Source organism: Neomonachus schauinslandi, chromosome 2, assembly GCF_002201575.2.
Source record: "Neomonachus schauinslandi chromosome 2, ASM220157v2, whole genome shotgun sequence".
Classification (NCBI taxonomy): Eukaryota; Metazoa; Chordata; class Mammalia; order Carnivora; family Phocidae; genus Neomonachus; species Neomonachus schauinslandi.
Window position 1 is genome coordinate 130,745,435 of NC_058404.1, and position 27,493 is coordinate 130,772,927.

A 27,493-nucleotide genomic window follows, 5' to 3' on the forward strand; every position below is an offset into this window, starting at 1 on the left:
ACTTTAATCTATCCTCAAAACTTCTGTTTTCCTTGAGATTTACTTTGTTGAAGTAGCTATGTTATTTGTTTTATATCATTCCCCAGAGTCAGAAATTTTGCCAGTTGTATCTAATGTGAACGTGTTCTTCAGCCCCTACATTGCTGTAAATTTTCGAATTGAGAATAGATGTGAATCCGATTCAGATGTTGGGCAAGAATACCTTATAAGGAACACAGAATATGTGGTTCTATCTCTTCATGTCATGTTTGCAGTCTTTGCCAATCATTGCCGAGTTTCCTTGTAAAATGATGATACTTTATTTTTCCTTTCTTAGCCAGATTAGAGAGAAAAACTTGTACTCACCAACTATTTGTTTAATACAAGGTACAGTTAGTACAGGAAAGGCAAAATACATACCTGATAATTCTGAGATTACATTTCTTGTCAATTCTGGCTCTAATTTTTTCCATAAAATAATCTGTCTCCTACCTATTCTGTGCCTTTCTCATCCCACAGCCTCCTATTCTGACCACTGTGTAGTAAACTTTATTGAAGACTTTGGGACAACAGGCTATGTGTGAGGGGCAGGGTGGGACAGTGAAATGATTTTGCAGCACAGGACTCAACAGAAAATAGGAAACTGAATATCAGTTATCTTTGTCCTTAAGGGATTTTGCTTATTTACGTAGCAGGAACCATCACGAGAGTAGGCCTATCTTTTACACTGTCGCTTCATCCCCACTAGTTCCTTGACTCTCATTAGTTCCCCTGGCCACGTCTTCGAGATGGATTTTTCTACACAGGATGACTTATTCATCAGAGTAGGTTTTTTTTTTTTTTTAAAGATTTTATTTATTTACTTGACAGAGAGATAGAGAGCACAAGTAGGCAGAGCGGCAGGCAGAGGGAGAGGGAGAAGCAGGGAGCCTGATGTGGGGTTCGATCCCAGGACCCTGGGATCATGACCTGAGCCAAAAGCAGCCGCTTAACCAACTGAGCCACCCAGGCGCCCCCAAAGTAGTTTGACAGAGACAATTCTCCCCTGTGCTTTAACTAATATTGTTTTAACTTCTGGGTAAACTTCTATAATATAAAAGATGCAATGGCCCCATAGAACATATAATGTTTATAAATAATATTCTTTGATAGGTCTCAGCAGTCAAATTGCAAGAATTTCATTCACCAGGAATAGACTTTTTTTTTAAGATTTTATTTATTTATTTGAGAAAGAGACACAGCGAGAGAGAGAGAGAGAGAACATGAGTAGGGGGAAAGGGGAGGTAGCAGAGGGAGAAGCCGACTCCCAGCTGAGCAGGGACCCCCATGCGGGGCTGGATCCCAGGACCCTGGGATTATGACCTGAGCCAAAGGCAGATGCTTAACCAACTGAGCCACCCAGGCGCCCCCAGGAATAGACTCTTAACTAAGTCTTAAAGAGTAGATTGGACATAGGGACATGATAGAAGATCTAACTTCTCAGTTCCTGAAATCTATAGACATTTCAATGAAAACATTTGAATGTCAGAACTCTTGGAGAACTTCAGAATAGTGGTTAAGAGCACAGTCAGAAGTCACCTCTGCCAATTCAACTCTGGGTAAATTACTAAACCTCTCTAAGACCAAGTTTTCTAGGGAAGATGTGGCTAAGGATAGTGTGCCTCACAGTAATTGTGTGAGCTGTCCCCACTGTATTTAAGGTAAAACAGTTATTTAAAATTTTTACAGTCAGTTAATAATTTATTAAAATATTAATGTACTAAGGCACCTCGGTGGCCCAGTTGGTTAAGCTTCCGACTCTTGATTTCAGCTCAGTACATGGTCTTGGGGTCGTGAGATTGAATCCCCCCTCCCCCTGTTGGGCTCTGCTCTGGACGTGGAGGCTGCTTGAGAGTCTCTCTCTCCCTTTCCCTCTGCCTCTCCCACACCTATCCCCCACCCCCGCTTGTGAGTGCTCTTGTTCTCTCTCAAAAAAAAAAAAAAAATTAATGTATTCAATAATCTCATTCTCCAGAAAACAACACGTAAAAAGCCCAGCAGTCAGGCTTGTAAACACAATATATTTATACCTTTAATGAGTTAAAGGTTTTTGAAAGCATAAGCCTGTTCTTGTTATGTGCTGATAGTTATTGAATATCTTGGGTTTTTTTTTTTTTTTGATTGCTTATGCTTCTTATTTTTACCCTCTTTCTTCCATTTGTTAAATGACAAAGATTCAGCTGTGCACATTTTAAAGATCTAATTGGCTTTGTTAAACAATTAATAAATGGGGTAACATCCCATCCAGCAAACGGTTTGGGGGGGGCAGTCCAAGGAGATGCACAAAATGAAAGGCTCTTATAGAAGGAGGGTGGGGCAAGAAGGATATTAGCAAAAGAATTATTTCAGGGGAGGCCACTTTCTGCGGGGGCATGGAAAAGCAAGGTGTTTTATTATACAGATTACCTCTTTTTTTGAGGGAGGAAGAGGACCCAATTGGCAGATTGATTGGCACTGACTGAAATATTCCTGACTGGTTAAGACTACATTTCTGGGGGAGGTTGAAGCAACAATTAGAATAGGTATCAAGCCGTGCTTTGGGAAATTCTTCGAAGTGATGCCATTTTGGGCCTGTGGTTTTCTTTCTAACAACCCCCACCCCCCTTTTGAGCAGACTCAGCTTAACTGACAAATGTGATCAAACTTTAAAACATTAGTGTCTCTCACAGCTTTTGTTCCTCCTTGGTGAGGCAGCCATAGGCCATGACATTTTTACTTACCCTCTGTGATAATCATAGGTCACATTTTCCAGTTGACATTTTTTAAGTTGATAATTTTTATTGTTGTTCCTTAGATGTTCCAGTCATAGTTGCTTGGTGGTTAGTAGTTGCAAACATACATTTAAAGTTTGTGAGAAAATATAATACACCAAGGAGATTATTATGATTACTATAAGCAGGATGATTCTCAATATTTAGAGTATACTTTGGAACCATGGTCCCCAAGACCCAACTATCAAAATCAAATAAGTCAAGGAAAAACCCCATGAAAGGAGTCACCTTTTTAAAGCCAAGCAGCTTGTCCTTACTTGAGTTTCAGCTTCCTCAAAAGCATTAATCTAGGTATGGCAAGTGGTGTTGGACAAAACACAGACACCTCCTTACTCACCTACAGGATAATCAAGAGCTATTATATTATCATGAACAACTTTGGCTAGAGAGTTTAAGGACCTTTGTTGAGCTGCTATTGCTTTAGAAGATTCTGCAATAATTTTAAGGAGACATTTTTGATTATAGCTTCATTTATATTTATCCCTAGCCAAGGAAAAAAGGACCTGCCAAAAGGAGTGAGTCCTGAATCTCAAAAGCCTCCTGAGAGGTCCTTTTTAACTCAACAATGTAAACTTAGGAGAATCAACTAATAAAGATGTCTTATTTTGCTTGTGAAAAATTAGGGGCACATTTAGATTTTCTCCTAGCCTGCAATCAAAGATGTTACTCCCTGCCTTAGCAATGGCCTGGGAGATACAGATGAGGGTGTTATCTTTCTAGGCCAATGCCAGAGGAAAAGAAAGGAAAAGAGGGAGAAGGGGTTTTATGTTCAGTTACAGTATGAAGTCTTAATCCAGCAACTTGGGTGGAAGCAATCTACCTCCATGTCAGCTACTTCTCTTCCTGTGGATTTGATTTAGAGATCTCTAGCATCTTTTAGTTTTGGAGCAGGGTCAGTGGTCAGGGGCACTTGTTAAGGTCCCTTTCAATGGGGGCTCACGGGCTGTCTTCCTCTGATGACATTTTAGAATACCCACCACACTCCAGCGGGTGACCAACAGGCTCCTTTAAAATTAGAATCTAACTGGGTGATGGCCCTTGGGGAAGGTATGTGTTGTAATAAGCACTGGGTATTATATAAGACTGATGAATCACAGACCTGTACCCTTGAAACAAATAATATATTATATGTGAATTAAAACTAATCATTATTTTAAAAAAAGAAAAAAATAGGATCTAGAAAACCTTCTTTAATCTATTGATGGCTGGCTTGAGCATAAAACATTAGAGACTTATAGTAGCTGATCATACTAGCATGAGACAACAAGGGATCAGCAAAAGGCTGTAACACTGATAGAATTTCAAGTTGGTAAAGCTTTTGTTAAGGCTTCTAGGATTAGTCTGGTGAAGTGGGTGCCTTAACCACTGGAGATAGTGGAAAATACACTTCAAGTGGGAAACACATTTAAGTTTTTTGTTTTTCCTGTAAGGGCATCAGACTTGGAGCAAGGAAAGGCTTTAACCCATCCAGAAAATGCATATACAATAATAAGAACATATTGATAACCCATACTAAGTAGCTGTTTAATGAAGTCTAGTTGCAGGTGTTTCATTGAATTTACAGCCATTATTTGTCCATATCAGTTTTTCTGATTCAGAAGCAGACTGTTGCCATGTCACAAGGACATTAGGATGGCAAAGGTCTGGCAATAAGGGGCTGTTTTTGAAAGAAAATAAACTTTAACTACATGTGCCACAATCCTACAAATATAATATAAAGAAGGCTTAGTATTACTTATATGGCAATGCTTCCATGTAATTACATATCAAATGTCCAATTTGTTTGACAAATATTTTGGAATGTTCTAGAGAAAACAGGCATTTTTAAAAGAATTTGATTTTGGAAGTTTGTCAAAATACCCAAAAAAGGGTTTAAAAGCACTTATCTAAATAGGATCACAGATCATTATGAAACTTAATAATCAAAAGGTAAAGAATCTTATACAATAATCTTACCAAAAACAGACCAAAAAAAAAAAAAAAAAACCAGACCTTTTAACAGAGAGAAAACCAAATTTTAACTTTGCACCAGTTTATTTTGATATTAAAACTTATTTTAAAAATAAATTCATTTAGGGGAGCCAGGGTGGCTCAGTTGGTTAAATGTCTGCCTTCAGTTCAGGTCATGATCTTAGGGTCCTGGGATTGAGCCTCACATTGGGCTCCCCATTCAGCAGGGAGCCTGCTTCTCCCTCTTCTGCCTGCCACTCTGCCTACTTGTGTGCACTCTCTCTCTCTCTGTCAAATAAATAAAATCTTAAAAAATAAATAAATTTATTTAATCTTAGCCAGCTTGACCACATATGAATTTTTTAAAGGTTTCTTGTTCATAAACCTTTTATAATTTTTTTATATATTCTGATTTTGTCCTTTATTTTTTTCTCTTTAGCCCCAATTCAGGACAAAGTTACTTTTTTTCTCCCTCAACAAAAAATGCATCTTAATTTCTATACCTCTTTTTTTTTTTCTGAAAATCTATCCTACTTTCCTGCCATACAGAGAGGTTTCCCTTATTTTAAGTAGTTTTAATTACATACATTATTTAGAACTTTAACCCTTAGAAACCTTGATTTCTAGTGAAAACTAAAAAGCAGTTGTGAATGATCATATCAGCATTTTTTAAATTTTCAGATTTATGAATACATTTTAAAACTTCTAGAAGCATGTCTCTTAAAATTTTCAAATGTAGCATTAACATTTCCAAGTGTCTTTTATTTAATCTACTTGTTCTTAACTATTCTGTTTAGATTACTTACAAAAACTTTATTAAACATTACGCAGCCATTATCCTAAGCTATTTTTGTTGTTGTTGACAGATCTTGTAAGAGATAACAAATTTATTTGGCTACTAAACTCAAGTAGAATAGAAATTTTATATTTAATGTTGGTAACTCTAAAAATGTTTGTTTTAATTAAACTATCAACTTTAGGATTTATTTCAAATATTTTTTCAGATCACATGAATTTGAAAAACATTTGGGTTAGTTTACGTCCCTGAGTTAAAGAATGCCAATCTTTAGAAGAGCCTGCTTTCAAGCCAATGAAATAGTCCTCTCTTACAAATTAATTTTAGCAAGACCATCCAGAGGTAGAAACACATTTACAACACATATATAGACACACATAAACATACAGACAGAGGCAGACCTTATAGCTTCTATTTTAAAAATCACTGCCATGAAATAGGTACAAAATTTACTGGTTATAAATGTTGGATGAGTTTGTTTTTCTGATAGATGAATTTAAGGTTATTGGCCTACATGGCTAACGGTTTCTTTTAGTATTTGTGGAGAAGACAAGATTTGTATTTGTCCTTGGCAAGTCAAGTTCTAAATGGCTTTCCCCCTTGTTTTTTCTTGATAAAAATTACCTCCCTGGAATTTGTGTTTTAAAGTGATGGACTAAGTTCATTGGAAAAGACCAGGTAGAACACTGAACATTTACATTTCAATAGCACAGGAAAAAAATGCAAGCACTTTCTAGAATGACTTTCCTTCCCTCAAGGCCAGGATTTTTATAACACTTATGCATTTTGAGATAAATAGGAGAGGTTGTGGAATTGGTAAAAAAAATACTGGTGTCTTTGAATTGGTTCTGTAATCGCACCTCTGGTCTTGTAAGACTAGACTTGTAAAATAAAGACAGCTGTTTTTAATTCCTCAAAGAATTGGGTTGCTGTGTAATGCTATCAAAGGACTGACACACCCATCTGCTTATGAGAATATCTTCTTTTCTTCTGGGTACATTCACCTGAGGTGAGAGTGCTTAAAAATTTTTATATCAGGTTCTGAATATCAGCTTCCAGTTTGGCCAAATTTCTGATTATAGAGTCATTAAGTCTTAAAATATCTTGTCAGGTTTTAGCTAGGAAAAACAGTAAATATTTCTGACAGTATTGAACAACTTCATGGACCCAAGAGGCATACTCAAAAAGGGTGTTAAAGATACTTTTTTTTTTTTCAATATCTGTAGTTACTCCCAAAGATAGTCAAAAAAAGAACTGACAACCTGCATGTCCCAGGCAGGCAGAAAGTCAAGCCATGTTCTTAAGATGTAAAATGAGAAAAGTAAAAAGAAAATACTTATGCCCAGGAGAGAAAGAATCAAAAACTAATACGTTTAAATTTGGACCAGAGGGATAACATGATTTTTTTTTAAGTTTTTATTTATTCACCCATCCCCCCCCCGATAACCATCAGTTTGTTCTCTATAGTTAAGAATCTGTTTATTGGTTTATCTCTCTCTCTTTTTCTTCCCCTTTGCTCATTTGTTTAGTTTTGTAAATTCCACATATGAGTGAAAGCATATGGTATTTGTCATTCTCGGTCTGACTTATTTCACTTAGCATTATATTCTCTATCTCCATCTATTTCGTTGCAAATGGCAAGATTTCTTTTTTATGACTGAATAATATTCAGTGTGTGTGTGTGTGTGTGTGTATACATTTCTTCTTTTTCCATTCATCAATTGATGAACACTTGGATTGTTTCTATATCTTAGCTATTGTAAATAATGCTGCGATGAACATAGGGATGCATGTATCCCTTTGAATTAGTGTTTTCGTATTCTTTGGGTAAATACCCAGTGGCTCAATTGTTGGATCATAGTGATGTGGGAAACAAAGCCAAAAGAAAAAAAAATTAAATTTCCTTGCTGCTCACAGCCCATTGACAAATCCTTGAAACAAGCAGAGTGACCTTCCTCTGGGAGCTCAGCTGCCTCAATGTTGAAGTTTTGCTAAGGGCAAAAGGCGATCTTAGCCAGACCCCCCAGGATTCTATGGCTCTATCTGAAACATAAAGAAATTCTTTTGGAAACTTCCTTTATCTCTACCCCCCAAGATATATGTTAGCAATCATCCTCCAAACATACAGTCCACTGATACACATTTGAAGGGCCCTATGAGTGATTTTTTACCTAACACTAATAAATGACCTCTTCTTAACAATAGCTAGCCCCTTCCAGGTCCTGGAAACCTTGTTTCCAAAATACCTTGGAGGTTTGTACTATTCCTGGCCCCCTCCCAACTTGAACGTATATAATCAGCCACTCCTCATGACTCCACTGCAGCTCTTTCTGCCCCTGGGTCCTGTCCCTGTGCTTCAGTAAAACCACCTTTTTGCACCGAAGATGTCTCAAGAATTCTTTCTTGGCCATTTGTTCTGAACCCCAACATTTCCATATCAATAGGATAGTTCTATTTTTACCTTTTGGGGGGACCTCTATATTGTTTTCCACAGTGGCTGCACCAGTTTGCATCCCCACCAACAGTGCAAGACGGTTTCTTTTTCTGCATCCTTGCCAACACCTGTTGTTTCCCGTGTTGTTGATTTCAGCCATTCTGACAGGTGTGAGGTGATATCTCATCGTACTTTTGATTTGCATTTCCCTGATAAAAACTGATGATAAGCATCTTTTCATGTATCTGTTGGCCCTCTGTATGTCTTCTTTGGAAAAAAGTCTGTTCATGTCTTCTGCCCATTTTTTAATTGGATTATTTTTTGGGTGCTGAGTTATATAAGCTCATTATAATATTTTGGATTTTATCGGATATGTCATTTGCAAATACCATCTCCCCATTCTGTAGGTTGCCTTTGAGTTTTGTTGGTTGTTTCCTTTGCTGTGCAGAAGCTTTTTATTTTGATGTAGTTCCAATAGTTTATTTTTGCTTTTGTTTCTCTTGCCTCAGGGGAGTTATTTAGAAAAAAAAGTTGTTGCTATAGCCAATGTCAGAGAAATTACTGCCTATGTCTCTTCTAGGATTTTTATGGCTTCAGATCCCACATTTAGGTCTTTTATCCATTTTGAGTTTATTTTTGTGTATGGTGTAAGAAAGTGATCCAGTTTCATTCTTCTGCATATTGCTGTCCAATTTTCCCAACACATTTTGTTGAAGAGACTGTCTTTTTCCCATTGGATATTCTTTCCGGCTTTTGTCAAAGATTAATTGATCATATAGTTGTGAGAGTCTTTCTGGGTTTTCTTTTGTCTCTATTTTTGTGCCAGTACCATGATGTTTTGATTCCTGCAGCTTTGTAATATAATTTGAAGTCTAAAAAAAATGATACCTCCAGCTTTGCTTCTTTTTCAAGATTGCTTTGGCTATTTGGGGTCTTTCATGGTTCCATACAAATTTTAGGATTGTTTGTTGTAGTTCTGTGAAAAATGCTGTTGGTATTTTGATAGGGACTGCATTAAATGTGTAGATTGCTTTGGATAGTATAGACATTTTAACAATCTTTGTTCTTCCAATCTATGAGCATGGGATATCTTTCCATTTGTTTGTGTCATCTTCAGTTTCTTTCATGAGTATTTTATAGTTTTCAGAGTACAGGTCTTTCACCTCTTTGGTTAGGTTTATTCCTAGGTATCTTATTATTTTTGGTGCAACCGTAAATGGGATTGTTTTCTTAATTTCTTTTTCTGCTTCATTATTAGTGTATAGAAATGCAACAGATTTCTGTAGATTGATTTTGTTTCCTGCGACTTTGCTAAATTCATTTATCAGCTCTAGTGATTTTTTTTGGTTGGGTCTTTTAGGTTTTCTATATAGAGTACTATGCTATCTGCAAATAGTGAAAGTTTGACTTCTTCCTTACTGATATGGATGCTTTTTGTTTCTTTTAGTTGTCTGATCACTGTGGCTAGGACTTCCAATACTATGTTGTATAAAAGTGGTGAGAATGGATATCCTTGTCTTATTCCTGATCTTAGGGGAAAAGTTCTCCGTTTTTTTCCCATTGAGGATGATGTTGGCTGTGAGTTTTTCATATAAGCCTTTATTATGCTGAAGTAGGTTTCCTCTAAACCTACTTTGTTGAGGGTTTTTATCATGAATGGATGTTGCACTTTGTCAAATGCTTTTCTACGTCTATTGTCTTGCTTTCCATTACTCTGGCCTACAGATTCCTGAGCTGCTCTTGTGCTTTCTCTGGTCTGTATTTATTCCTTCTAGCGTATTTTTAATTTCAGTTATTGAGTTCTTTCCCTCTGAATCATTCTTTTTTATGTTTTCTTTCTCTTTGTTGATGGTCTCACTGAGGTCTTCCACTCTTCTCAAGTGCAGTGAGCATCTTTATGACCATTACTTTAAATTCTCTATCAGGCATATTACTTATCTCCATTTCATTTAGCTCTCTTGCTGTGATTTTTTTTTTCCTGTTCTTTCTTTTTCACTTGGGACATATTCCTTTGTCTCCCCATTTTGTCTAAACCTGTGTCTGTTTCTGTCTGTTAGGAAAGTCAGCTACCTCTCTTGCTCTTAGAAGTAGTGGCCTTGGGGCGCCTGGGTGGCTCAGTCGTTGGGCATCTGCCTTCGGCTCAGGTCATGATCCCAGGGTCCTGGGATCGAGTCCCGCATCGGGCTCCCTGCTCTGCGGGAAGCCTCCTTCTCCCTCTCCCACTCCCCCTGCTTGTGTTCCCTCTCTTGCTGTGTCTCTCTCTGTCAAAAAAATAAATAAAATCTTAAAAAAAAAAAAAAAAAGAAGTAGTGGCCTTATAGGGAAGAGGTCCTGTGGCTTTGTGCAGTGCAATGTCCCCTGTTCCCCAGACCTGGTGCTCCAGGAGTGTCTCCTGTGTGTGTTGTGCATGCTCTACTCTTGTGGCTGAGCCACTTTTGCCTTCAGTCTAGTTGTCTGCAGTGTCTTTCTTTCCTGTTGTGGGCAGGGTTTGGTCCCTGTCTTGTTAGTGGGCTCATATGTGGCCACTTGGGCTTGAGTTGAGTCAGATCAGGCATTTGCTAGAGCTGTCGTTGTACCAAACTGCAGGGCACTTTCCTTGTGTTATCCCCTGAGGAGCTTGCATTGTTGGGCAGGGCCTACAGTCAGGCCATGCGTCTGCCCCCAGCCCATTGCTGGGGCCACAGTCAGAGTGGCCTGTGTGGTTATCTTCCCCTCTTCCTGGGGCAGGAATCACTTTGAAGTGGTGCTGGCCCCATCAGGGCTGCTTGCACACTACCCTGCTTGTGGCACCGCTACGGATAGTCTCTGGCCAAGGGCATATCAGAGGGGGCAGGTCCGTAGGAGAACACAGCAGTAGAGCATACGGTGTTAGCGAGCTTTGTGCATGTTTGCAGCAGGAGAGGACCTGGAGCCACTTAGAAACCTCCTGCCACAGGGCTGCAATGGGAGAGTTCACAGGAGAGTGTGCGGTGGCGCGCACAGTGCCCGCGAGGTCTGTGCAGGTCCGCTGAGGGAAGGGACCTGAAGCCACCCGGGAAACCTCCTGCTGAGGCTGGCAGGGTTGGATGAACTGCAGAAGCCTACAGTGGCAGGTCACCCTGTTAGGTGGCACCTTTCTGGTTCCTGCAGTTGTCTGTGTATCCTGCAGGTTGGTGGGCAAGGTAGGGAAATGGCACCTGCCAGCTCTTTTGTTCTTGGATAAGTCACCCAAAGATCCCTGCCCCTCAAGCATAAACTCTGAGGTTAGTAAACAAATCTCCCTCCTTTATACGCCCCAGGCGTTTTTCAAACTGCTTCTTCTCTGCCACATTCTGCTGTATCTCCATGGGGCTGTTTGTTGTCTTGTCTCATTAAGGGCATGGACTGTTTCTTACCACTTTCCTGGCTCTCCCAGAGCCAAGCATGCTCATTTTTAAAGTTCCAGGTGTTAAGCCCTGCTATTTGTAAGAACTCATGAAACTAGGCCCCTCTGCTTTTCAAAGCTAAATGTTACCGGTATTCATGTTCCCCATGTGGGTTCCCTGTGTCTGGGGTGCCTGGTGAGAGGATCTGTTTCTCTCCTTTCTCCATGCCAGCAAGGTCCCTCCTTCCCATGGACAGTCTTGTACACTAGTTTGGCTCCTATCTAGTCTCAGCCCTTCCTACCCTCTTCAGTGTGGCCTATTCTCTACATTTAGCTGTAGAGAGTCTGTTCTGCCAGTCTTTGTGCCATTTTCTAGGTCATTTACACCGATGTATTATTTAGTTGTATCTATGGGACAAGGGAGCTTAGGATCCTCCTACTTTGCCATCTTCCCTAGAAGTTAAGCCTTAGCTCTTTTAATATTGAAAAGATTCTGAAGGATTTTTTCCCTTCAGAAAACAACAACAAAAAAGTTTGTTTTTCCTTCAAAAAACAAAAGGAAAAAAAAACGAAGTAATCAAAGACCCAATAAATACAAAACATACAATCTTTATTTTTCTAAGCAGATTATGTTAAAGATAAACAAAAATGCTTAATTAGAAATTGTAGACAATGACCAGACCAATAATCTAAGAAAACTTTGTCTTTTAACAGAAAAAAAAAGCCACATTTTTTATAGCTGTGTACTTTTAATATGAAAACTCATTCTTAAATTCATATTAATTTTAGCTTGGTTATACATTAAAATGTCTTTTCACAGATTTTGTTTCACAAACTTCTTCAACTTTCTTTTTTACATTTGGATTTTGTCCTATATTTTTCCTCTTTAAATAAGCAACCTTACTTTATGCCAAAATTGCTTTTTTTTCCCCTTAACTAGAATATATTTTCATTCCTCATACCTTCCTTTACCAAAAGCAAACATCTTTCTTTTCTTGCATACAGAGATGCTTTCCTTATTATTTCTAGTAGCTTTAATTACATATATTGATTAGAATTTTCAACTCTTAGGGACTTTAACTAAGAAGTAAACAATTATGAATGCTCTTTTACATTGGCATTCTGTGAATTGACAAACTTACACTTTTTATTTCTAGAAACATACTTTTTATGATTTGTGCTTTTTTCATAGAAAATTTCTCAATGTGGTTTAAAACATGTTTACTAATAGGTGCAAATATTTTTGATTCCTCTGTAAAAGTAAGCAAAAAGTAAATAAGCCTATTTTCAGCGATTAATGTTTTAGTATTTTATTTGGAAATAATCTTGACACTTAATGAATTTAACTTAACTCATCACTTAGCAAAACTTTAAAGTTTCAGGTTACCAAAATGACTTGAGGAAATGATGTTAAAAATTCACCTAAAACTTTTATTTACACCTATTCAATTTACTTGTTCTTAATTATGTTTAGATTTGAAACATTAGACAAAATCTAATTCTAAGGGTTTTTTTTTTTCCTGACAAATTTTGCAACAGAGATAACATGAACCTATTTGATTAGTAAACCTAGGCAGAATAAAAAGTTATATGTTTGCATTATAGTCAGTCTTGATAAATCTAAGATATGTCTATTATAATAAACCAGCAACCTGAAATTACCCTTAATACTGAATATTTTCCCAGGTCTTGTGAATGTGACAAGCATTTGTGTTAGTTTCTTTTATGTTTCTGAGATTTTCTCTAAAAAATTAAGTTAGAAGTACTTATTTTTAGGCCAATTAAACAGAGCTCTTTACAAATTTTAGTAATACCATCCAGAAGTAGAAAATGTCACACTCTATACTAGACACACATAAGCATATAATCAGAGACCTTGTTGTTTAAAAGTATTTAACCATGAGACAGATACGATAATGCAAAATTTACATGGGGCCCTCATTCTAAGGTAGATAACAGGGGGGTGTCTGTAAGGTTATTAACTTGGTGGACTTATGTTTATGGTCATGTTAAGGCAATTCAGACAGAGGACGAGGAGGAGTATTGAAATGATAGAGGGACGTACTGAGAATTACATGAGTCTTATAGTCTTCTCTATTAGTTACCTCTTGCATCTTTTTAATTTTTTATCAGTTTTTTTGGTTTTTTTTTTTTTTGTAGTGAAATTTTCAATGAAGCTATTTTTGGAATTTTGAAGGCTTTACTTTCAAGTACACTCCTTAAAGGGGATCTTATATAATTGAAACATTCCTCATAATGGCCATTGTAATTCTAGATAGTTTTTAGTAAAATTTTGCCATTTCTGTAGATATTCACAGATTCTGAGACCATGGTTTTTAGAAAAAAGCAGGCATGCTGGAAGGTGGTGTGCTTGACTGCTTAGAGTTTAAGGATCCCATTAGCCATGTCTTTGGGTTTCTCAGAGGCAAACTAATATCTAAAAGGCATATGCAGCTGTGGTGTTTTACAGTGTACTTCGTTGTTTTACAGGGTACCTTGTTGCACAGAAGCTTTCTTGAAGTGGGTGGGTGACCTAGTGTCTATCTAACCCATTGTGTAACCAACTTACCCTAACATGGGAGTCTTTGAGTTAGGTGGTGTGTAAACTAACAGCTCTTAAATGCTCAACCCATGCCCACGAATTTTTGCAGCTTTTTGGCAACCAAGATTCCCTTTAGCAATTAGCTTTTACCTCATGTGCCCATTAACAGAAACCAATAGTTACCAAGGAAACAGAACCATGGACACCAGCAGTAGGCAAAGAACTTGATACTGGGGAAACGATTAAACCAGAAGACCTCAAAGAATGAAGACTCTGGACTGATGCCAAACAAATTGAGAACTTCTGGTGGCAGAGGCAGTTCTCCATGTGGAATCTGAGGATAGAACCAAGGGCTGGATTTAAGAAATCTGTGGACTTGGCAATGGAAGTTCCTACATGCACCACCAGCAATTCCCAATGTGGACTAAATCAGCAGACTCCACTACTGGAGACCGGGGTTGGAAGTGAGGAAGGGATTCCAAACTGAAATTACAGACTGAAACAAGGGCTGGTTAGAGACCTCCTGTCAGTCTAGACTGGCCCATTAACTCTAGACTGTAAAGCCAATTAGATTGGAAGCTCGATGCAAAAAGAACAGAGCTTATATTGAGAGGAACTCACCAATGGCCCTCAGAAATGGTGAAAAAGACAATGAACTCAAAAGCATTGGTGAGGCATTGTGCCTCTGTTTCTTGTTGTCCTTGAAGGCTGTCAGAAGTTCACTTTAATTGTCAATACTGCCACCAAATCTGTTAAAAAAAAACAAAACAACAAAATTCAACTGAGCAAATTTGAAGATCTAATCAGCTTTACTTAGTGATTCATGAGTCAGGCAAATAGAATGGAGTTCCATCAAGCTGTAGGAAAGGAAAGATTTTTAAAGGCAGAGAGGGAATGGGGTGGGGGGAGGAAATTATTAACAGTGAATGCATTGTTTTAGGCAAGGTTACACTCCTAAGGGGAACAGAAATGGTCTAATAGCAGATTACCTCCTAGTGTAGACGAGGAAATTAGTATGCTGGTTAAATTTATATTCTTGGGGGTGTTAAAACTGCAGTTAGGTTAGGTATTAAGACTTGGTTTACTGACATGGGTCTTTAACATAAGTGATTCTGTTTTGGGCCTGGGTTTTCTTTTTAACAACAGGTTTACTTTATTTTTCGCACACTTGACTATCACTAAAAGTTACCTAAATACTAATAGTAGATTAATGATATCTTTTGTTTCTCCTCGTTAAAAGATGAATTGCTGCCCCATTTTTTTCACTAAGGCTATTTGGTGCTTAGAAAAAGCTTAAGAAATTTGCCCAACATCACAAAAGATCTAGAATCTGGGAAATCAGGAAGATATGGCAGAGTAGGAAGATCCTGAACTCACCTGGCCCCTTGGACACACCAAGATAACAGCTACATCTGTTATCTCAAAGACTTGCAGAATAGACTTTCCACAGTTAATAAAGAGGAGGCCACATGGAAGAGTGTAGGAGGGGATGATGCAGATAGTTGGGAACCAAACCCCCAGTGAGACTAATCACAAATGGCAGGGTAGGGGGAATGACATCACAAACAGAAGAAACAAGAACAAACCCCACCCCAGACATGGGGGATTAGCACTGGGAAGATGAGTCCCTTTGGCTTTGAAAATGAGTGAGGCATACTTTGTGAGCTTTTATTATCAGTGGAGCTTAACTCCAGGTACTTTTAAAATCAGCACGCTTAGTTTTGGGAGAGCTAGAGGGTGATACGAACCTGAGTCCCTGCCCTTAAAGAACCAGCATAGCAAATAACCCAGAAGATAAAAACATAGATGCAGCAGTTTAAGTAAAACCTGTGATATATATGAAGGAGAGTTATTTACTAATCTCAGAACGTGTGCTGAAGGGGCAGGGTTCTTGAGGAGACTTATCCAAGAACAAAAATGCCAGTGGGTACCATTTATCTTCCTATCTCCCAGACTAGATAGCTGAACACTTGCAAGAATCAGTGTGAACGTTCTCCGCCTCTCTTGCTACACGATGAGCCTGGCACCCACACTCCCCTTCAGACCCAGCCTAAGTCAGCTGTGTTAGCAGGGCATCCCTCCAAAGCAGCTCCTGCTCCAACACACCCTGTAAGTAGCTCCGGCAAAGGCTGTTGCTATTCCAAAGTGATTCCTTCCCTGGCTGGAGGGGAAGAAAACTACAATACACTAGCACACCCACAGTTCCAGCAGTGGAGCTTTTAAACTGAGTGTGCAGGGATAGTGCTTTGCCTTTTGGTGCACCTGCATTCCTAGCAGACAGACTAGGTATAGAAATCTGGTCTGACTGTCAACATTACCCATCATTGAAAGCCTCTCAGGAGCCCAACCAGGAGAGCATTTTGCTGTTTGGTGCATGTGCACCTGTGGCAGACAGACTGATTGCAAACAGCTAGCCTGACTGCTGACATGCCACATCTTGACTGGTACATCCACAGCAGGCAAGTGGGTCATTGCAGCTCACTGGACTGAAGGCAAATGCAGCTCAGCCACAACAGTAGGGTATACACAGCCCACATAGGAGACATCCCTGAAATGCCTGGTTCTGGTGACCAGGGGACATTATGCTACAGGGTGCCACAGGACTTCATAAGGCCACTACTTTCAAGACCAAGAGACGTAACTACCATTCCAGTACATCAAAACAAACACAGAGTGAGGCAAAATGAGGAAACAGAGGAATATGTTCCAAATGAAAGAACAGGACAAAATCACAGTAAAAGAGCTAAATGAAATAAGATAAGCAATATGCCAGATAGAGAATTCAAAGTAATGGTCATAAGGATATTCATTGGACTTGAGAATCTGTGAGACCTTCAACAAAAAGATAGAAAATATAAAAAAGACTCAGTCAGAGATGAAGAACTCAATAACTGAAATTAAAATATACTAGAGGGAATCAATGACAGGTTAGAGGATGCAAAGAATGAATCAGTGATCTGGAAAACAGGGTAAGGGAAAGAAACCAAGCTAAACAGCAAAAAGAGAAATTAAAAATGAGAATAGGTTGTGCAGCACCTGGGTGGCTCAGTCAGTTAAGCGGCTGACTCTTGATTGTGGCTCAGGTCATGATCTCAGGGTTGTGAGATCAAGCCTGTGTAAGGCTCTGTGCTGGGTGTAGAGCCTGTTTAAGATTCTCTCCCTCTGCCTCTACTCCCCCACTCACTCTCTCTCACTCCAAAAAAAAAGAATAGGTTGAGGAAATTCAGCAATTTCAAGTGTAATTAACATTTGCATTATAGGGATATCAGAAGGAGAACAGAGAAAGAAGCAAAAAATTATTTGAAGAAATAATAGTTGAAAACTTTTCTAATCTGAGGAAAGAGACTGACATTCAGATCCAGGAAATACAGAGAACCACTAACAAGATTAACCAAGGGGGTCCACACCAAGACAAAATATTAAAATGGCAAGAAAATAGTTCTAAACAGAGAATTTTAAAAGCAGCAAGAGAAGAGAAAACAGTTACATACAAGGGAAACCTAAGGTTTATCAGCTATCAGCTGATTTTTCAGCAGAAGCTTTGTAGGCCAGAAGAGAGTGACATGATATATTCAAAGTGCTGAAAGAAAAACCTCCAACCAAGTATACTCTTTCCAGCAAGGTTATCATTCAGAATAGAAGGAGAGATAAGGAGTTTCCCAGACCAAAAAAAGTTAAAGGAGTTCATCACTACTAAACCAGCCTTCTAAGAAGCATTATAGGAATTCTTTGAATGGAAAGAAAAAGCCATAACTAAAAGGAAGAAAATTATGAAAGAAAAACATTCACAGGTAAAAGCAAACATGTAATATAGTAGAATAATTATTTGTAAAACCAGAATGGAGATTAAAATGCAAAAGCACTTAAATCAATTGTATCTACAAAGGTCAGTCAAGGGATTCACAAATAAAAGGATGTAAAATATGACATCACATACATAAAAACTGCTTTTAGAATGTGTTCAAACTTAACTGACCATCAAATTAATAGAGACTGCTATACACATAACATGTTATATATGAACCTAAAGATAATCACCAATCATGAACTTATAATAAATGCACACAAGAAAAGAAAGGAATCCAGATGTAACACTAAAGAAAGCCATCAAACCAAAAGGGAAGAAAGCAAGAGAAGTGAGGAACAGAGCAGAATGACAAAAACAACCATAAAATAAATTACAAAATGGAAGTAAGTACATTCCTGTTAATAATTACTTTAAATGTAAATGTTCTAAATGCTCCAATCAAAAGACACAGGGTGATTAAAGATCTAAAACAAGATCCATCTATAGGCTGTCTGTAAGATACTCACTTCACACCTAAAAAGACATGCAGATTGAAGGTGAAGAAATAGAAAAACATTTACCATGAAAATGGAAATGGAAACAAAAAATCTGGAGTAGTAGTACTTATCAGACAAAATAGAATTTAAAACAAAGACTGTAGCAAGAGACAAAGAAGGGAACTACATAATGAAAAAGGGAAGAGGACAAAGCAATTGTAAATATCTATGTACTCAACATGGGAGCACCTAAATACATAAAGCAACTATTAGCAGACATAAAAGGAGAGATTGGCAGTAATACAGTAGTAGTAGCATTCTTCAATACTCACTTACATCAATGGATAGATCATCCAGGCAGAAAATCAACAAGGAAACAGTGGTTTTGAACAACAGATTAGACAAGATGAATCTAATATATACATACATTCATTATTGATATATATTTAATATATATTTAACATATATTTATCTATAAATAATGTATATATGTTATATATACACTATATATTTAGATAGACTATATATATATAGTCCATCTATAAATGGAAGAAAATACATTCTTTTCAAGTGCTAATGAAACATTCTCCAGGATAGCAGGATAGATCACATGTTAGGCCACCAAACAAGTCTCAATAAATTCAAGAAGAATAAAATTATATCATATATCTTTTCTGACTATAATGGTATGAAACTAGAAATCAATTACAAGAAAAAATCTGAAAAAAAAAAAAAAACCCCACAAATACATTGAGGCTAAACAACATGCTACCAAACAATGAATGGGTCTACCAAGATCAAAGAAGAAAAATAAAATAAATGGAGACAAATGAAAATGAAAACACAACAGTCCAAAATCTTTTGATGCAGCAAAAGGAATTCTAAGATCAAAGTTTATGGCAACATAGGCCTACCTTTTTTTTTTTTTTAATTTTATTTATTTATTTATTTGACACAGAGAGAGACAGCGAGAGAGGGAACACAAGCAGGGGGAGTAGGAGAGGGAGAAGCAGGCTTCCTGCTGAGCAGGGAGCCCGATGTGGGGCTCGATCCCAGGACCCTGGGATCATGACCTGAGCCGAAGGCAGACGCTTAACGACTGAGCCACCCAGGCACCCCCTACCTTTTTTTTTTTTTAAGATTATTTATTTATTTATTTATTTGACAGAGACAGTGAGAGAGGGAACACAAGCAGGGGGAGTGGGAGAGGGAGAAGCTCGGCTTCCAGCTGAGCAGGGAGCCCAATGCAGGGCTCGATCCCAGGACCCTGGGATCATGAACTGAGCTGAAGGCAGATGCTTAAGGACTGAGCCACCCAGCACCCCAAGTAGGCCTACCTTAAGAAACAAGAAAAATCTGAAATAAACAGCTTAACCTTGTATCTAAAGGAGCTAGAAAAAAAAAAAAAAAACCCAAAACAAGTAGAAAAAAAGGAAAAATAAAAATTACAGCAGAAATAAATGAAATAGAGACTAGACAAATCAATAGTAAAGATCAATGAAACAAAGATCTGGCTCTTTGTAATGGTCAACAAAATTAAAAAAAAAAAATCAACAAAGTTGATAGACCTTTAGCCAGACTCATCACGAAAAAAGAAAGAACTCAAATGAAATTAGAAGTGAAGGAGGAGAAATAATAACACAGCAATACAAAAAACTTATAGGTGAATATTATGAAAAATTATAGGACAAATTGGAAAATCTAAAATAACTAGATAAATTTCTAGTAAAATATCATCTTCTAAAACTGAATCAGGAAGAAATAGAAAATTTGAACAGAGTGATTACTAGCAATGAAATTGAATCAGAATTAAAAACTCCCAGCAAACAAAAGCTCAGGACAAGATGGCGTCGTAGGTGAATTCTACCAAACATTTAAAGGGTTAATAACTATTCTTCTGAAAGTATTCAGGAAAAAGAAGAAGGGGGAGAAGGGGAAGAGGAGGAAAACTTCCAAATTCATTATACAAGGCCAGCATTTCCCTGATACCAAAACCAGACAAAGACAGTGCAAACAAAAAGAAAACTATAGGCCAATATCTCTGATGAACGAAGATGTAAAATCTTCAATAAAATATTAGCAAACAGGGGACACCTGGGTGGCTCAGTTTGATTAAGTGCCTGCCTTCAACTCAGGTCATGATCCCAGAGTCCTGGGATTGAGCCCTGTGTCAGGCTCCCTAATCAGTGGGGAGCCTGCTTCTCACTCTCCCTCTTCCTCTTCCCCTTCTGGTTCTCTCTCTCTCTCTCTCGTGCTTGCTGTCTCTCTCTCTCTCTCAAACAAATAAAATTTTTAATAAAAAAGTATTAGCAAACAGAATTTGACAATACATTACAAAAATCACTCACCACAATAAATTGGGATTTATTCCAGGGATGCAAGACTGGTTCAATATTTGCAAATCAATCAGTATAATACATCATATTAACAAGAGAAAGGGTAAAAACCATATGATCATCTCAATAGATGCCAAAAAAGCATTGACAAAGGACAACATCCATTCATGACAAAAAACTCTCAACAAACTTAGGTTTAGAGGGAACGTACTTCAACATAATAAAGAACATATGTGAAAATCCCTCAGCTGACATCATACTCAGTTGTGAAAAACTGACAGCTTTTCCCCTAAGATCAAGGACAAGACACAGATGTCCACCTACCACTTCTATTCAGCATGATACTGGAAGTTCTAGCTGCAGCAATCAGACAAGAAAAATAAAAGGCATACAAATTGATAAGGAAGAAGGAAAACTTTTGCTATTTGCAGATGACATGATACTATATATAAAAAACCCTAAAGACTCCACCAAAAAAAAAACTATTAGAACTGATGAATTCAGTAAAGTTGCAGGATACAAAATTATATAAAGAAATCTGTTGCATTTCTATACACTAATTACAAAGTAGAAGAAAGAGAAATTAAGAATACAGTCCCATTTACAATTGCACTAAAAAGAATTAAATACCTAGGAATAAACTTAAGAAGGTGAAAGACCTGCACTCTGAAAACTGTAAAACATCGATGAAGGACATTGATGATGATACAAATACATGGAAAGATATTTATGCTCATAGAAGAATTAGTACTGTAAAAATGTGCATACAACCCAGAGCCCTCTACAGATTCAATGCAATCCCTATCAAAACGCCAATGGCATTTTTCACAGAAATAGAACAAAGAATTTCTAAATTTGTATGGAACCACAAAATATCCCAAACAGCCAAAGCAATCTTGAGGAAGAACAAAGCTGAAGGTATCACCTTCCCAGATTTCAAGATATACTACAAAGCTGTAGTAATCAAAACAGTATGGTACTGTCACAGAAATAGACACATGGATAAATCAAAAAGAATAGAGAACCCAGACATAAGCCCATGCTTATATGGTCAATTAATCTACAACAAAGGATGCAAGAATATACAATGGGGAAAAGACAGTCTCTTCAATAAATGGTGTTGGGAAAACTGGATAGCTACAAGCAAAAGAATGAAACTAGACCACTTTCATATACCATACACAAAAAATAAACTCAAAATGGATTAAAGGCCTAAATATGAGACCTGAAACCATAGAATTCCTAAAAGAAAACATAGGCAATAATTTCCTTGACATCAGCCGTAGAAACACTTTTTTAGATATGTCTCCTTAGGCAACAGACACAAAAACAAAAATAAATTATTGAGACTACACCAAAATAAAAAGCTTTTGCCCTATCAAAAAGGCAACCTACTGAATGGGAGAAGATACTTGCAAATGACATACAATAAGAGTTAATATCCAAAATATATAAAGAACTTATACAATATCAAAAAAACAGTGCAATCAAAAGAATGGTCAGAGGACCTGTGTAGACATCTTTCAAAGAAGACCTACAGATGGCCAACAGACCCATGAAAAGATGCTCAACATCACTAATCAACAGGGAAATGCAAATCAAAACCATAATGAGATATTTATTACCTGACACCTATCAGAATGCCTAGAATAAAAAAGAAGAAATAACAAGTATTGGTGAGGATGTGGAGAAAAAAGAAACCTATGCACTGTTGGTGGAAATGAAAATTAGTGCAACCAGTCTGGAAAACAGTATGGAGTTTCCTCAAAAAATTAAAAATAGAAATACTGTATGACCCCATAATTCCACTACTGGGTATTTACCCGAAGAAAATAACAACACTAATTTGAAAAGATATATGCACCCCTATGTCTATTGCAGCATTGTTTACAATAGCCATATATGGAAGCAACTTAAGTGTCCATTGTAAAATGAATGGATAAAGAAGGTGTAGTGTATTTACACACACAATGGAGTATTACCCATAAAAAAGAACAAAATGTCGCCATTTGCAACAACACTTCTAAGACCTAGAGAGTATAATGCTAAGTTAAATAAGTCAGAGAAAGACAAATAAGTGATTTCACTTATATGTGGAATCTGAGAAGTAAGAAAAATGAACAAAGAGACTCTGAAATTCAGAGAACAGGTGGTTGCCAGAGGAAAGGTGGGTGGGGAATGGGTGAACTAAAAGGGATTTAGAGTATAAACATCCAGTTATAAAATACATAAGTCACAGAGATGAAAAGTACATAGGGCACATAGTCAACAAGATTATAATAACATTGTTTGGTGACAGATGGTGATTATACTCATCATGCGTGGTAGGCACTGAATAATGTATAGAATTGTTGAATCATTATGTTGTACACCTGAAACTAATATAACACTATATGTTACTTGTACTTCAATTTAAAAAGTCTAGAATCTAGAGAAGCTAAGATTTGAAGTCAAGTCTTGTGATGCTACAGACCTCATATCTAACCACAATACAAGAGAACCTATTCTTGACTTGTGCTAAGAGGTGAAATAGTATCTTTATTCCACATTTAGAAGTAAGGTATTCTGGGAAGTGCTTTTATTTTATTTCATTTATATATAACTTGGACTGTTTTGGTTTATAAAAAGGGAGTTGGGCAGGAGAAGATGATCTATAAACTTCTCAGCCCAGTTAACGTAAGCATGAGGTTTAGTTTGACTTTTCACATGGGCAGCCATTTCTTTATCTCTCTGCCTACCTGTCAGTCACTTTCATCATGGAGACAGGAGGAGCTATTATTTACATCAGGCATATTTTTAAACATAAGCGACATTGGCTGAGGGAGTATTTGATCTCTTTGAGTAAGTCCATTTTAGGCTCACATTGCCTCTCTGCTTTTTCAATTTTCAGTGAACTTTACTGGAATAAATGCAAAGCAACAAAAGGTATTTAATGAAGGATACTAGTGAAGACCTGAGTTCAAGTTGAGTTTTATGGTATCTTATTTCTAAGGAGAGAGATCTAGGAAATTTATGGATCATGTATTTGATTCTCTCTCTCTCTACATATATATATATATATATATATATATATAGTGATATATATATAGGTAATATATATTTATATAGTTATATATATTTATATAGTTTCAATTTTGAAATTTCAGAAAATAATTTCTTTGCCATCATTTAAAAATAAATTATAAAATATGTATGCTTTTACATTATAAATGGTTATATAAGTTAACTTACAAAAAAAGTAAAACATAACTACCCAATAAAAAGTGCTTTTAATATTTTGTTGGATTTTCTTCAATCTTTTTAGCTTTGCATCTGAATAATACATTGGTTATGTCCATAATATATACAACTTTATATCTTTCTAAACATGCTATTATAAATAGGTTCTCATTTTGTTATATAATTCTCATGCTATAGTAAATACATATCTTCATAATAATCTATTGAATAGATTAATTATAATTTTCTAAACTTTTCATCTTCTATTGAACAGTTAGGTTAACAATTTCTTTTACTGCTATCATTGATGCTTTGAAAAACATCTTTGGATGATAGCTTTGGACTACTTCCTGGATAGTAAATTACTTGGGCAAAAAATTTGTACATTTTTAGTGTTAACAACACCACAATATTTCTGCAAAGGTACTATATAGTTTAGAATGCCAGAAGTAATATTAAGGAGTGCCACTTTTACAACATTCTTACCAGTATTATACATAAGATGTTTTTAAAGTGTGCTTAATTTTTAAAAAGTAAAAACTAGTACCTCATCATATTCCTTTTGTGCTTCCCATTTAGAGTGAAGAAGGAGGCCCACAGGAGGGAATTCTGGAAGATATGCCTGTTGATCCTGACAATGAGGCATATGAAATGCCTTCTGAGGTAAAATTTTATATACCTACAACTCTAAAAATAAACTTCAGGACTTCAAGTTGGGTCTTTTTAATAAGCAGTACCAAAAATCTGTCACTGTCAGATTTTCCTTCCATGGGTCCTTAATGAAAGTGATTTACTCTCTAGCGGGACAAATTGGCCAAATCCCAAATATTTATTGTGCAGACAACTTGAAAGCTAGAAGTGGTTTTTACATTTGTAAAGTGTTGTTTAAAAAAAAAAAAAAGCAACAGAGATACTCTGTGGTTCACACAACCTAATATATGTACTTAATGACCCTTTACAGAAAGTGTTTGCTGATCCCTGCATTAGAAAATTATTTTATTAAAAACTTTACTTTCTAAAATAAATCCCCAAATGGAAAGTTGGAGAAATCAACTGAATGCCTCAAGTAATTATTATTTGCCATACATTTCCAGCAAGATATTTCCATGATAAAATAAAAGTTACCCACAAAAATTATAGAGTAGAAATATGATAAATGCATGGTTTGCAGGAACTGATGTACTTCAATCTAGCCTTTTGATGATTAATTTTAATTTGAAAATAAGTTTCTTTAAAAGAAAATGTATCTTAAGGAAAATTTAAAAATACTTTTAAATGAATGCAGCTGACTCAAGAAGAAATAGAAAATCTGAATAGACCTATAACAAAGTAAAGAGACTGGATTATTGTTAAAAAAAAATCTACCCACAAAGAAAATCCCAGGACCAGACAGCTTCACTGATGAATTCTACCAAACACTTAAGGAATAATTAATAACTATTAATTACAATTAATACCAATTAATTTCTCTTCAAAAAAAAAAAAGAGGAACGATTACTTCCCAACTAATTCCATGAGGACAGTATTACCCTTATACCGGTACCAGACATCACAAAGAAGATGTATTATTCATTAAAAATTAAGTTAAAATGTCTTTAGTTAGGTTATATATTATTCTTCATGGCATCAGTTAAAGGCATAGTGATAATCCCATTTATAGAAATTGAGATTACATTGTTTCTTAGATTTTACCAAAATTTTTGAATCTTTTTATGCACAGCACAATGCTAAATACTATAGAAAATACAAAAAGTTTAGTTGATAGTACCAGGACACAAGAAGTTTACATTCTAATGATTTGATAAAAACAAATACAAATTTGCTCCTTCATTTATTTCGTGATGATTCCTTTAAACATTATTGACTGTCTTCTATGTATCAGGCATCACAGAGGCAAAAATATTCAAGATTCACCAAAAAAGTATAATATTTTACAGGATCTGGTTAGAGTGATCAAGACTTTTTTAGAAGAGTTGGTGTTGATCTGTGTGGGGGAGGGGGGGAGGGGAGATATGATAGACCAAAATGAAAGAAAGACATTCTAGCACAAGGTAATATCAGAAGCAAAGGCATGCATGTCTAAACATGCATAAAGATATGTCTGAGGAACAGTGAGTAATTAAATAGGATTTGAGGTTAGGGAACAGAGACTAGTGACATATTAAGGCTGCAGAGATGGGTCAAAGATAAGTTGTAGAATACTAGAAGAACCTTTCCATTTAAGTTTGTACTATATTCAGAAAGCAACTTGAGTTATTGAAGGTACATTTGTTCATTTTAAAGCAGGATCCTAATTAGAGTTGTTCTTTAGGACTAATCTGACTGCTTTAGTTAAGATCTTTAATATTTTTATTGTAGATGCTATCCATATATTGTATGGGGAGAGGGGGGTTTAGAATAAAAGTAATAATTGAAGCCATGGATGAAGAAGACATTTTCATTGAGAAGCAAAAGGAAAGAAGATGTCACTTGCCTTTAAATGTCTTTGTCTCGTTTTAAAAATTAGAGGATCTTAGCCCTTGAAGAGGCTTTTTAAGCCACTTAATTTGTCTCTCAAAATGTACAGTTGAGGAAACTGGGAGCAATATAGACCAACTAACTTGTCCTACAGGACTAGAACATATGACTGTTAAATGTCATCTGAAAGTTAAATTCAGATACCTGAACTCTGAGCAGCATAATTCACTTTTATATTTGACAGGAAGACAAAATTATTAAAAATGAAAGTATACTGTGTGTAACTGAATAGTTGCAGAGCTGTTATGAGTATAACCTTCATTCAAGGTGGTGAGCCGTGTCCTATCTCATTCACCCTAAATCCTTCATTACTGATGACTAAAACTAATAATACTGCATGTTTTCTTTCTGATTTTCTTCATATTAGGAAGGGTATCAAGACTATGAACCCGAAGCCTAAGAAATACTTTTGCTCCCAGTTTCTTGAGACCTACTGAAAGATGTTCCATCCTGTACAAGTACTCAGTTCCAACATGCCCAGTCATGATATTTTCTCAAAGTTTTTACAGTGTATTTTAAACTCTTCCATCAGCAGTGATTGAAGTTATCTGTACCTGCCCCTACTCAGCATTTCAGTGCTTCCCTCTCACTGAAGTGATTAATGGTAGCAGGGTCCTTGTGTGCTATGTGATACTGTGGCTTCAAATCTAAAATGTTAAATTAAAACACCTAAGTGACTACCACTTATTTCTAAATCTTCACTATTTTTGTTGCTGTTATTGAGAAGTTGTGATTTACTATCGTATACTATAAGATTTCTAGGTGTCTTTTAATGATTATTTCTGTTTAAAAATAATGATGTGTTGTGAAATTTGTTAATATATAATACTTTAAAACGTGAGCATGAAACTATGCACCTATAAATATTAACTATGAAATTTTACTGTTTTGTGATGTGTTTTATTAACTTGTGTTTATATATAAATGGTGAAATTAAAATGTTATCTCATTATAAAAATATTAATCCCATCTCACTTTAATAATAAAATCATGCTTATAACCATATGAACTGAAAACTGACAAAATTAAAGTTCTTGACGGCCATTTGAAGGAGAAGGACTTTTAAAAGAATTAAGCAGACAAGATGGAACATTAACCCTTTACTCTGGGAATTCACTGAAGCAACACTACCCAAAGTATCTTCTGATATGCAGTGGTGTCTTAAGAAGCTATTCAGAAAAAAATGGGTTCCATGGAACAGTAAGTTTAACAAATGATTTTGACTATGTCTGCTTCAAGTATTAATAAAACATATTAGCATGTTAAGGCTCCGAGAGAATCTG

General features: G+C 36.4%; 1 protein-coding gene across 2 annotated transcripts in view; it reads left to right on the forward strand.

Moving 5' to 3' along the window:
• Positions 1 to 27,087, forward strand: part of SNCA (synuclein alpha) — a 146,316-nt gene extending 119,229 nt beyond the window's left edge. For both annotated transcript variants that reach the window (XM_021702350.2, XM_021702351.2), the window contains exons 5-6: positions 24,273 to 24,356; positions 26,578 to 27,087. In XM_021702350.2, the coding sequence (XP_021558025.1) occupies positions 24,273 to 24,356; positions 26,578 to 26,610 (117 nt within the window). In that variant the 3' untranslated portion in view covers positions 26,611 to 27,087. The remainder of the gene's footprint in view (positions 1 to 24,272; positions 24,357 to 26,577) is intronic.
• The last annotated feature ends 406 nt before the right edge of the window (positions 27,088 to 27,493 follow it).